Consider the following 13326-nt stretch of genomic DNA (forward strand, 5'->3'; position numbering starts at 1 on the left):
TTAGAATCCCCTCAAAATATCCCTTGTCACAAAGATTATAATATAAGAATAAAAAATCTCAGGGCTAATATACCTGCTTGGATTTTCTGTTGATCATCTGTGCTCATCAGCTTCCAGCTTTCTGTATGACGAACAGCATAGAAAGACTGAACCAGGAAGATCCACAGCTTATCACGCACAGCCTGGATCTTGCACGTAAAACCCTGCGTTCAAGCAACAAATCAGCAGCTGGTGAGAGCCACATTGTCATAGCAACCAGTCATTATTCCTTTCCGAATCTACTTATTCCTAAGCTAGATCAATGATGTCATCACTTAGATTTTCAAGATCGTCGGGTACATGTTATTTATGAAGGCTTACTCTTCACAACAGAATTTTACAGTGAACATGAAGCTAAACCTTATCCTTTCAACTAAACATTATTTTAAACCACCAATGGCCTTTACATGAATACCTTCCTCAGCCTTTTCAAATCCACTATGACATTACAAGGTCAAATACTCTATGCAGTAGTAAAAATATGATGAAAAATTTTTATCACTTTTGTTAAATATAAAATGTCAATAATTAGCAATTAGCTTAGTAATTAATTACCATTAACTGCATTTAAAAATGAATATTTTAATTTTGCTTTTACCCAGTCAATACTATTTTAATATGATTATTTTAAGACAAAAGGCATTATGAATATACTATAAAAATAAAAGATACTGATGATTAAAATTTCTAAAAAATTATTTTAAATTCTGTTTAATATTTAGGAATTTTAAAGTAGTGACCAGAGAGAAATACTAGAGCTATGCTATATAAATTAATATTGTTAAATACCAAACTAAGTCTAGAACTAGCCAGTAAAATTGCCAAATTCCAAACTTTTATAATATGTCCATTTGGAGGAAAATAAAAATGAAAATATTTTTGTATTGTAAGATAATACCAAATATACACCAAAGCAGAGACTATAATCAATCCCCATGTATCAGTTACCTAGTTTCAACCAAGCAACATTTAAAATGGGCATATTTTTTTAAAATCTTAAAACAGTTTAAATGTTAAACCATTTTAATGAACGTTATTATTACATTCAATACCATTTCTTTTATACTGTCGGAGTTCAGTAACTTGTCCAGAGCCATAAGAAGAGAGCAACTATTCTCAGTGGTAATGTTTTCTTCGATTGCTTTTAAAATTTTGTCCAACAAATCAGCTGTGCTGCTCATTGCTTGTGACTATGAAACACAGAAATTGATATTTAATAGGAATACATGTAAAATGTGTAAGAAATGTGAAAGTCTGGCATTACAACAGACCATTCATCAAAACTGGCTGTTCGAAATCAATTAGAAATCTTACTTCCTCTGTTAAAATAATATAATAATTATTATAATAACAACTATTATAATAATCCCTTCCCGTTGTTAAAAATACCTTCACACATACACACACTTATCTTAAAAGCCAAAATCATCCTAAAAATAGTTTAGAAACAAGTAAAAGGAGTTCTTTATTCAATGACTACATTTAGAGAAAGTGGGTCTCCAAGAAAACAAAGAATTTTGCATGGACCATAATTGTATTAGTGACCAAAAGAATTTATGACTTTAGTTTCTAAAACAAGGCTTATGCTGATAGAGGATCAGAGTTGGCTAGAGTTACATTGGGCTTTGCCAGGGTACACAAACCTGTCCCTTCCTGCCTTCATTATCTTGTGAGCCAAAAATCCTGTCCATCACTGCTCCAAATCCTACGCAAACCTGCCATCTGCTATGGAATTTATTTAAGCCATACTAATTAAATCAATGACAACCTGCATTTAAAAAGTGTTGCGTAATTATAATATGAACACAAAGATGGAACTAAATATAGGATATAATTTTAGACAGAGTACCTGTAAGAGTAGAGCAAAATTTTCACTCTGAATGATCTTGGAGAAGTTTTCTACAATAAATGCAATGCACTCTTCCTGTAGCCGAGATGCCATAGTCAGTGCTGTTTCGGTCCACTTCACTCTGGGCAAACTGATGATTAGCCTGTCACTTTCCATCAGAAGAAAAGCAGCATTCTTATCATTCTTTTTTTTTTAATTTTTTTTTTATTGATTTCAGAGAGGAAGGGAGAGGGAGAGAGAGATAGAAACATCAATGATGAGAGAGAATCATTGATTGGCTGCCTCCTGCATATCCCCACAGGGGATCGAGCCTGCAACCCGGGCATGTGCCCTTGACTGGAACTGCACCTGGAACCCTTCAGTTCGCAGGTCAACGCTCTATCCACTGAGCCAAACCAGCTAGGGCCTTATCATTCTTATAATTTGAAAAATATTGGAAAAAAGTTAGATTACTGCTCATAAAATCATTTTCTAAGCAAATAAGATACTTTTGTTTTCTTGTAATGCTTCCTGCAAAAAACCCCACAAAATTTCAGGTAGCTAATACCTTTATCATTAGTTTTACATGTAATATTTATTCATTCATTCAGAATTACCCCAAAGGGCAAACTTTGAACTTGGAAGAAATCACCTTTTAAAGAAGCTAAAACAAACCTGAAAGCAAGTTATAACTAAAAAGAAAAACTTACCTTTCCTGAGATTTTCACTATCGAATTAATTTTTTGTTTTTATAGGTATCATTCATAATGCATAGCTACACTAGCATAGCCTTAATTCTTTCATGACTATAAAATACATGTTCTTTATTACAAATTTAGAATGGCTAAAATTACTTATAATCCCCAATGATTTTTTTCCTCTTCTCTAATGAGGTAAGACCCCTCTTTTATGTTTTATTCATTTACTGAGGATTCATTTTTTATACCATAGGAAAAATGTTCACAAAAACTAATCTCTATGGATAATGGAATGACAATATACAAATACCATGGGCTCCAAGAAAAAGAAAAAAAACAACTTATAAATTACATCTTAGTTATGTTTGGTTTCTAGTCTTTAAAAAAAATTTTTTTTTTAATTTTTATTTTTAGAGAGAGGGGAAGAGAGAGGGATAGATAGCAACATCAATGAGAAAGAAGCATCAACGATCAGCTGCCTCCTGCATGCCCCCTACTGGGGATTGAGTCCCAAACCCGGGCATGTGCCCTGACTGGAAATTGAACTGGTGACCTCTTGGTTTATGGGTCGACACTCAACCACTGAGCAACACTGTCCAGGCTGATTTCTAGTTCTTAAAACAATGCTTGGTAATAACTATATTGCAATATCCGATAGACTGTAGTAGATTGAAAAACATAGCCATAATTTTTTTATAGCTCCATCCATCAAGAGGTAAAATCTATTTCCTCATCCCTTGTATCTATACTGGCCTTTTCACTTGCTCACACAAATAGTGGTGTTGTGCAAGTTCCAGAGCCTAGGCCTCAAGAAGCCTTCAGCTGTCTTTACCACCATGGAATTCTGGGACCATGAGGCCATACAGAAGCCTGGTAAGAATGACCACATGGAATACGAGGGACAGCCTCCAACTTAGCTATCAGCTGAAAGCAGTTCAGGATGGAGCTCAGGCAAGATCAACTAAAGAATCACCTCGTCAACCCACAGAATTGTAAGCAATAATGAACTGTAGTTTTAAGCCACTTAGTTTTGTGGTGGTTTGTTACACAGCAATAGATAACTAATAAATCTGGAAATGACAGCCTGAAATCCTTAATGCAGGCTGCATGAGAGAAACTTTGCAGACCCTCTGTAGCTTTCAGATCTGAACTCAAGCACTATTTCTTCCCTGATGTAGGTTGCTGACCTACATCAGATTCCCTTTATACCTGCCATCAGAGAATCTATCCCTTTTCTTTCCTTTTTTTTTTAAATATATTTTATTGATTTTTTTTACAGAGAGGAAGGGAGAGGGATAGAGAGCTAGAAACATCGATGAGAGAGAAACATCGACCAGCTGCCTCCTGCACACCCCCTACTGGGGATGTGCCCGCAACCAATGTACATGCCCTTGACCGGAATCGAACCTGGGACCTTTCAGTCCGCAGGCCGACACTCTATCCACTGAGCCAAACCGGTTTCAGCATCTGTCCCTTTTCTTTAAATCATCTCATTCATTTGCAATCCTATCCTATATAATAAAAGGCTAATATGCAAAATGACCGAACAGCAGAACAACTAGTTGCTATGACGCACACTGACCATCAGGGACACATGCTCAACGCAGGAGCTGCCCCCTGGTGGTCAGTGCGCTCCCAGCTCAGCCAGAAGCACGGCTGGCGAGCTCAGCATTGCTAAGGATGTCCATGAAGCGGACCTAAGCTGTCAGTCGGACACCCCCCGAGGGCTCCCGGACTGTGAGAGGGCACAGGCCGGGTTGAGGGACGCCCCCCCCCCCCCCCCCGAGTGCCCGAATTTTGTGCACTGGGCCTCTAGTATTCAATAATTAACATAACTATTTGATTAATATCCGTCTCTCCATTAGGCTGTATGTTTATTGGGTATAAAATCATATCTGTTTTTGGCTCACCATTATATCCTCAAAGCCTAGTATAGAAATGGATCATAAAAAAAAAACAAAGACAAAAACAAACAAACAACAACAAAAAACAAAGAAATGGATCATAGTAGATACTCAAATATTTGTTGATCTCTTAGCATTATCAGAGACTTAGAATCTGTAAGTGAATTCCTAAGCTGAATTAAGTTTAATTATTGAACATAAAGATTTAAAATGTTCACCCATTCATCAAGAATTTTTTTTTTTAGGTGTATAGCATCATGGTGGGGGCCATTTAATTTTTTTGTTTTGTTTTGTTTTGTTAATCCTCACCCGAAGATATCTTTCCATTAATTTTTTAAAATATATTTTTATTGATTTCAGAGAGGAAGGGAGAGGGGGAGAGAGACTGAAACATCAATGATGAGAGAGAATCATGGATCGGCTGCCTCCTGCACACCCCCTAATGGGGATCGAGCCTGAAATCCAGGCACGTGCCCTTGACTGGAATCGAACCTGGGACCCTTTGGTCTGCAGGCTGACGCTCTATCCACTGAGCCAAACCGGCTAGGGCCCATTAGTTTTTTTTAGGGAGTGGAAGAGAGAAGGAAAGAGAGAGATAAACATCAATGTGAGAGAAACACATCGATTGGTTGCCTCCTGCATGAGCTCTGACCAGGGCCTGGGCTGGGGAAGAGCCTGCAATCAAAGTATGTGCCCTTGACCAGAATTGAACCTGGGACCCTTTGGTCTGCAGGCCGACCCTCTATCCACCGAGCCAAACTGGCTAGGGCTCAAGAATTATTTTAAAACATTATATACTTCCCTTTCTTTATTTATTATAGTAAAAAGAAACCATACTTTGCTGTAATTCAAGTCTTTTAAAATTATTTTAGTACCATTATCATCCTTCTCTCATCTGGTGACTCCCTGAGTAACTGCAATTACTAAGAGTTTTAGGCAATAAGCCCAATTTGCTGTACTATAGAGATTTTTTTTCTGGTAGTAGTGCCAAGTATAGGGTATTCAAATAAACTTGGCAGGTATCTACAAAATGTTTACTACATACATATGTTATCTGCTCTGACAGTAATATCTTTTTCAAAATACAGATATAGAGTATAGTTATCACGATTTAACTTGCAATCTACTTAAAAATTAAAATAAGTGTTATGTGAGCTTATTCCACATTTATCTGAATCCATGATGGCATTAAAAGTCAGAATAGCCTGAGGCTCAAAAGAAAATGTAATACACTTCTAGACCAAACACATACAATTTTAATTCGTTAACAGAACACGATTCAAACTTCAAAAAAATATAAAGGGCAATACCAAGAAAAGTGACCCTATCCTTCCTGCCCCAAGCCACCCATTTTCCCTTGTCCCAACCAATATTATTTTCTGGATCTTTCCAGAGTTATGTACTAGTGCATACAAACATAAATATATGTAATTTCCCCCTTATTTTCCTCAAACGGAGGCATTAATATGCTCAGTACTCTGTACCTTCCCTTTTACACTTAGCATATATCTGGAATATTTTTGTTATCAGAATGTAAAGAACCTTGTTATTGTTTTAACAACTATGTAATAATCCACAATATGGATATATCATAAGTCATTCAACCAGTCCTCTTATGGACATTTACATTGTTAACAGCTTTTTTGCTATTGTTGTAATAATGTTGTAGATAACATCATTTCACACATATGTAAATAAATCTATAGGATAAATTCCTAGAAATAGAATTGTTGGGCCAATACTGCTAGTCTTAGACTGGGTCTGCCTAATAACTGAGCCTGAGAAACAGGCTTGCATGTTGCATGCACATAGTTTATTTTGAAAAGTGATTCCAAGAGGATCTGAGGCGCTGGGAGAGAGAAACAGGGAAGGAGGGAAAGCCAATGGAAGGGTAAGTTTTCTAGCTGACAGTGTAAAGTGATGCCATGGTACTTGTGGTGGAACAGAATTAGAACTAAAGAAGATGTAAGAAGACTGTTTGCTTTCTTTAATATTTTTGGGTAACATTTTAAATTTTAATTGGAAAATAATAAAAAATATTCTATTTTTTTATCAAAAGCTAAATATACGTTTTATTTGGTAGTGAGTTATATAAGTTCTTTATAAATTTTAGATATTAACCCCTTATTAGATGTATCATTGGCAAATATATTCTCCCATTCAGTGGATTGTCTTTTCATTTTGCCAAGTTTCCTTTGCCTTGCAAAACCTTCTAGTTTGATGTAGTCCCATTTGTTTTCTTTTTCTTTTGTTATCCTTGCTCTAGGAAATGTATCAGAAAACAATATGCCGTATTTTTTCATGTATAAGATGCTATTTTTTAAAAAAATCGTTAGACTGAAAATTGAGGGGCCTCTTATACACAGAAGTCAGCTGAGGAGGGAGCCGCGTGGGTGCGTAGCTGCCCATACCTTGTCAAACAGGCTTCCTACCATCATGAGCCTTATTGTTACTGGAGGTGGAGGTGGAGAGTGCACAGATGCAACAGGGACTGGAGCATTCTGGGCCCATAAAGTTGTCAAAAATTAAAAAGATAAATACTGGTAAGAGATTGTCTTACTCTGTAAAATTCAAAGTGAATGTAATCAGCTATGCAAAAGAGCATGGAAAAAGAGCTTCAGAGAGACAATTTGAACCTCCTCCCACTGAGTGTATGATCAGACAGTGCAGAAAACAGGAAGAACAACTCCTTAAGATGCCAAAAAAGAAGGTCTTAAGAGGAAAACCAGCAAAATGTTCAAAATAATGATTTCTTAATTTTGGGTTGGAAAAGCAGAAGGTGTCTTATACATGGGGGCGTCTTATACATGGAAAAATACAGTAGCTTGAGACATGTCCAAGATTTTACTGCCTATGTTTTCTTCTAGGATTTTTATTATTTTGAGTCTTACATTTAAGTCTTTATTCCATTTTGAATTTAATATTGTGTATGGTGTAAGAGGGTGGTCTAGTTTCATTTTTTTTGGTACATATCTGCCCAATTTTCCCAACACTATTTATTGAATGGACTATCTTTATCCAATTGTTTTTGCTTCCCTTGTCAAATATTAATTGACCATAAAGGCATGGCTTTATTTCTAGACTCTTTATTCTGTTCCATTGATCTACATGAAGGCCCATACTTTTCTAAAAATAAAGTCTTTGCCCATGAGAGAATGGAAGCAATTGGTTTTAAAACCTGGCTTTGTAATTTACTGGCACTGTGAACTTGAATAAAAGCACTTACCTCTCTGATTCTCCTTTCTCGTATGTGAAATGGAGATAATAGTAGCTGTTTTACACAAAATTTTAATAAAATAGCCCTAACTAGTTTGGCTCAGTGGATAGAGCGTCGGCCTGCGGACTGAAGGGTCCCAGGTTCGATTCCGGTCAAGGGCATGTACCTTGGTTGTGGGCACATCCCCAGTGGGAGGTGTGCAGGAGGCAGCTGATCGATATTTCTCTCTCATCGATGTTTCTAACTTTCTATCCCTCTCCCTTCCTTTCTGTAAAAAATCAAAATATAAAAAAAAATTTTCAATAAAATAAAAAGTACTTTTTGAACTGTAAAAAGGTTTAAAAAAAACTACCAAATACTACTACTATTACTATTACCACTTGTCCTTCTCTGCCTCCGGTTCCTCCTCCTCCTCCTAATAGTAATAGTAGTAGTGGTATTGGTAGTGGTAACGGTGGTGGTGGCATTCATATACATAAAGGAATTTGTTATAAGGTCCAAACTTATACAATTGTGGGAGATGGTTAAACAATCTTTGTAGACGATGTGGTAGTTTGAAGTCCACAGGGAAGGCAGTCGAGAAGGGAAGATGGACATAAAGTGAAGACCAAGGACAAGCTGATATCCAAGAGCATAAGTTGTAATCCACAAAGATGGACTCATTTCAGCCCTCACTGACTCCAACCTGGATGAAATGGGTGTCCTTCAGGAGATGTTGGCATCCTTCATCAAGGAGGTAAACACATCCATGGCTCAGGAGAAGAGAACCCGAAAGAGGATACAGGGCAAGGTGAAGCAATTGCAGGCCTGGCTGCTGTTCCTCGCCAACAAGGTAAGCCAGTAAACAACCAAAATGTACAAGCTAAAAGTGCCTGCTCCAATATTCCTGGTGTAAAAGAAAGGCTATTGCTGCTTCACATCTACCTTACAAATCTCATGCCAAATTCTCTTGTGGCCACTCTAGAAATATACAAAGAAGGAAATTCTGGGAAGCATGGTTCATTCATGCTTCCCAGACAAGGTACCATGTCAACCTGGCACCCTTTAAACCATATTTAATTATCAAATAGGGATAACAAAATTATGCTTCTGCCTAACATAACTATCTCCTATACAACAAATAGGCTAACCCCTTCCTTAAAAGAGGATAAAAATTTTCTTGTATTGCCTTTGGATAATGTTCACTGTTCGTCAAACTGACTCACACTCCTCTTTGAGTCAGTAACTTAAATATGGAGATATAAAGCTAACTAATATTAACATTGTCTTATATTAGATGGTAGGGGAATAAGACTGTAAAAAATACTTGGTTTAATATATATATATACTAGAGGACCGTTGCACGAAGAGATTTGTGCAATAGGCCTTCCTTCCCTTGGCTTCCAGCACCGTTTTTCCTCTGGCACCCAGGACCCAGGCCTTCCCTCTGGCCGGAGTCTGCTGCCTTTGCTGCAGACTCCGGCCAGAGTCTGCCTTCTTCATCTTTGCTGCAGGCTCCAGCCAGAGTCTGCCACCTTCATCTTTGCTGCAGACTCTGGAGTCTGCAGTTTTTGTCTTCGCTGCAGCACTCCGCTCCTGTAGATCCCTTTGCGCACCCCGCCTCCCTCTCATAGCAGGTGTCCTGCCTCACCTGGCCACTCTGAGCCTGGAGCAGCTGGGCAGCTGCCATCTTTGGCCTTCTAATTTGCATATTCCCTCCTGACTGGCTGGTGGGTGTAGCGGAGTGATGGTTAATTTGCATGTTTCTCTTTTATTAGTGTAGATATAAACATTCATATAAAAAGGGAAATTAATCATGTTTATATCATAACTATTAGTGCTCATTTCTGTAACTGTTCATTTGCTCATAGCTGGCATTTATATCTACCTTTTCCCACTACACTGCATATTCCCTTTGTTCTCAGCAAGTACCTCTGCTGTTTGTAGTTTGTTATCTGGGAGGGTGGCCCAAACTTTAATTCCTGAAGAATCTGGGCCATTATCAGTGCTGCCTAAATTTGGTTGTTAGTTTTCCATTGATTTTTTTTTTAAATATATTTTATTGATTTTTTACAGAGAGGAAGGGAGAGGGATAGAGAGTTAGAAACATTGATGAGAGAAACATCGATCAGCTGCCTCCTGCACGCCCCCTACTGGGGATGTGTCCGCAACCAAGGTACATGCCCTCGACCGGAATCGAACCCGGGACCCTTCAGTCCGCAGGCCGACGCTCCATCCACTGAGCCACCCCGGCCAGGGCAAGTTTTCCATTGATTTTAATCATAGGACATGGGAGCACAGCATTCCAAGTGTATTCCTCATTACCCATGTTATGTTACCAACCCAATCTCCCCGATAGTCAGATTCAATCTACCAATAATTTCCCTTCTTTGCCTGTTGGTTTACAAAGTAACCAGAAGGAGGCAGTCTCAACTTTTAGTTTAATGAAATCATTGTTATGTTTCCAGATGGAAGCATTTTTCTCTTTGGAACTAAGACCTCTAGGATCAGCAGAAACTAAAGTTCTAGAGGCAGGAAGCAATAATTCTGCAAGTGGATCACTAGGAATAATTGTATGTGGAGCCATCCTCACTTACTAGTTTCTGGACCCATGAATCTTAGTTATAAGAGAAATAGCACCATAAATAAAAAATTAATTTAGAGCATATACAGCCTCCAGAAGGGCAATGTCCCAACCCCGGAAGGCACTGCTACCTTGCTGGTGCTGCAAGTGAGTCTTCAAGAGGCCATTCCAGCCCTAGCTGGTTTGGCGCAGTGGATAGAGCATTGGCCTGTGGACCAAAGGGTCCCAGGTTTGATTCCGGTCAAGGGCACATACCTTGGTTGCAGGCTCCTCCCCAGCCTAGACCCTCGCTGGGGCTCAAGCCCTGGTCGGGGCTCGTCCAGTAGGCAACCAATCAATATGTTTCTCTCACATCGATTTTTCTCTGAATCTAAAAATCAATGGAAAAATATCCTCGGTGAGGATTAAAAAAAAAAAAAAAAGGCCATTCCTCCATTTTATTGAGCCAGCTGCATCAGGATGATAGGAAACAGGATAGGAAATATGATAAAAGTGAAATTGTGAACATGGGCCCATTGCTATACATCATTTGCTGTGGACTTCCTTAGTAAGAAGTGATGCTGTGTGAAATACCACGATGGTGGAAAAGGCATTCTGTAAGTCCATGGATAGTGGCTTTGTCAGAAACACAAGGAGCAATGAAGGCAAATTCATATCCAGAGCAAATGTCTATTCCACTGAGAACAAAGCACTGCCTTTCCCATGATGAAGTAGTCCAATGTAATTAACCTGCCACCAGGTAGGTAGATAGCTGGTCCTCTTGGGGAATGTTGCCATAGAGAAATTTCAGTGTTATATTCAAATCCACCTTAGAGAGTGAAAGTCCATGCTGTTGAGCAAATGATGACTTCCATCCCTACTACCACGTATCTTTTGTTCATAAACCAATACATACCTTCCTGCTTCTCTGACTCAACCTTGCCTAATGAATCTGGCACATAGGAAGAGACGTTTAAGGATAGGTTTTCAGAACTGGTTCTGGGTTATCAGGAATATAGCTTTACCTTTATAATTGAAATATTGAAAGTATCTATATACAACTGAATAAAGCTCTTGAAGTGAAATACAAACAAGAGTATTCAGGTTATACTTACTAAGGACTGAATCAACATGTTAAGACAACGTTTCTGAATCTCAGGAGGTACATTTGCAAAGTTTCTCTCAGACCAAAACCTTGCAAAATGCTTTACAATCCACCTGTTATAAATAAAAGAATCTCAAGTTAGAGAAATAAAAATATTTTTCCTTATAATATTCAACAATATTTGTGTTTTCAATTTGTACATATATATATTTTGACTAACTTTTATAGTTAATTTTGTGAGCTCTACAGTGGACTTGACTATGCTCTTTTTGGTAAACATATATTTTAAATCCACTTTGGTTTAACATAAGTAATAATGGTTGGGCTAAAATAAAATTGATCCCAAGCACCTTGAGTAATACCTAAATCAATATGTCTTTTTAATTGTTACAATTAGTTAAGCATTAAGTTACATATATTGCACCCAAGAAAACCAGCCAAGTCTAAAACTTTCCCAGAAAATTAGGAGAATGAAAGAATCCCTCAATTAATAGTAACAGCACTACTTCGGATCACTTACTTCATGCAGTCAGCAAAAAGACTTTCCACTCCAACTGAATGAGCGATAATCAGGCATTCTAGTATAGACGCCAAGCTTCTGAGGACGGGCTGAAATTGATAGAAAGCACTATTTTGTTCCTTTTCAACTTACAGAAGCTAAAAGTATTTGATTCATATAGATGATCTGATATATGTACCCAAGTTGCAAAATAAAATATCTGTAATTTAAAAATCTGTTATTCTTTTAAAAGGAAGTATTACTAATAACTTCTAGTTTTATAGAACAGCATTTGAGTTCTTTGAACTGCCAGAATGCACACAATTTCTATTCTAATTTCATTTAGCTTAAATTTTTAAAGTAAAAGTGGAATTATTTCTAGCACATTACATTGCAATATGATTACTTGATCTAATCTGCTTCCTAAAATACAAATATAACTTTTAAGTACATGTGCAATGGAAGGTCCTACACTGACCTCAAATAATGATAGAATGTAATTACATCAGTCGGACATCCTTAGTGCTGCCACAGAGGCGGGAGAGGCTCTCGCCACCGCTGCTGCGCTCACCAGCCATGAGCCTGGCTTCTGCCTGAGCGGTGCTCCCCCTGTGGGAGCACACTGACCACCAGGGGGCAGCTCCTGCATTGAGCATCTGTCCCCTGGTGGTCAGTGCACGTCATAGCGACTGGTCGTTCCACTGTTCAGTCAATTTGCATATTAGCCTTTTATTATATAGGATATATTTTAAAAGCACATATATAGAAGTAATGAGCTAAAATAATAAATAAATAAAATGTAGATACAAATGAAAACAACTCACTGCTCTTGGCATTAAGCCTCTGTGCTACATGCTGCCCACTGTTACATATTTTCAATTTTTTTGGACTATGTTCCTAAGCACATTTATTGCCCATTAGGGTAAACAAAGTTCAACTTTTCTTTTGTACAAAGTAATTAATTGTGATTTAGGGTTTAGACAATAAAGACCAGCAATTAGCCAATTTGTATATATAATCTCTAAATGCATACTTCTGGAGATACCCTACTTTCAGAGTAAAAGTCTCTTCAGAAATGCCTCCATCATAGTCCTAATAAGGTCAGTGATTTCCAACCTCTTAAATTATGAATTGCTATTAATATGATTAATACCCATTTCCTTAAAGTGTTATATTAGTGTTTAATAAATTTAATATAAATATTCTACTTTGCATATTAACAATTGCGTTGTTCCCCTTGGATAACTGGAGGTACTCTAAGTTGTCCTAAAATCAGAAATGACTTAATATATTGATTTTAAAGTAATAATTCTATAAAGTTAAATAAGTTGATTTTCTGACTTACTTTAGGTGAGAGTATTAAACTAGAATGAGGGGTCAGACTACTGGTATAGACATATTTGACAACCTAAAAGTTCCCAAAAGTCTGAAAAACTACAAAAGCAAACACAAGAGTTAAAAAGTCCAACAGCCTAAGTTTATTTAGGAACTAGA

The 13326-nt window shown here is 37.5% G+C and overlaps 1 protein-coding gene across 3 annotated transcripts in view; it reads right to left on the reverse strand.

Moving 5' to 3' along the window:
* The window catches only part of BTBD8 (BTB domain containing 8), a 94159-nt gene that overhangs the window by 16778 nt on the left and 64055 nt on the right, over nucleotides 1–13326 (reverse strand). For all 3 annotated transcript variants that reach the window (XM_079776449.1, XM_079776448.1, XM_079776447.1), the window contains 5 exons: nucleotides 11854–11942; nucleotides 11344–11446; nucleotides 1889–2071; nucleotides 1092–1229; nucleotides 74–203 (listed from right to left, as the gene is read on the reverse strand). In XM_079776449.1, the coding sequence (XP_079632575.1) occupies nucleotides 74–203; nucleotides 1092–1229; nucleotides 1889–2071; nucleotides 11344–11446; nucleotides 11854–11942 (643 nt within the window). The remainder of the gene's footprint in view (nucleotides 1–73; nucleotides 204–1091; nucleotides 1230–1888; nucleotides 2072–11343; nucleotides 11447–11853; nucleotides 11943–13326) is intronic.

This window comes from Cnephaeus nilssonii (assembly GCF_951640355.1).
Source record: "Cnephaeus nilssonii genome assembly, chromosome: 7".
NCBI lineage: Eukaryota > Metazoa > Chordata > Mammalia > Chiroptera > Vespertilionidae > Cnephaeus > Cnephaeus nilssonii.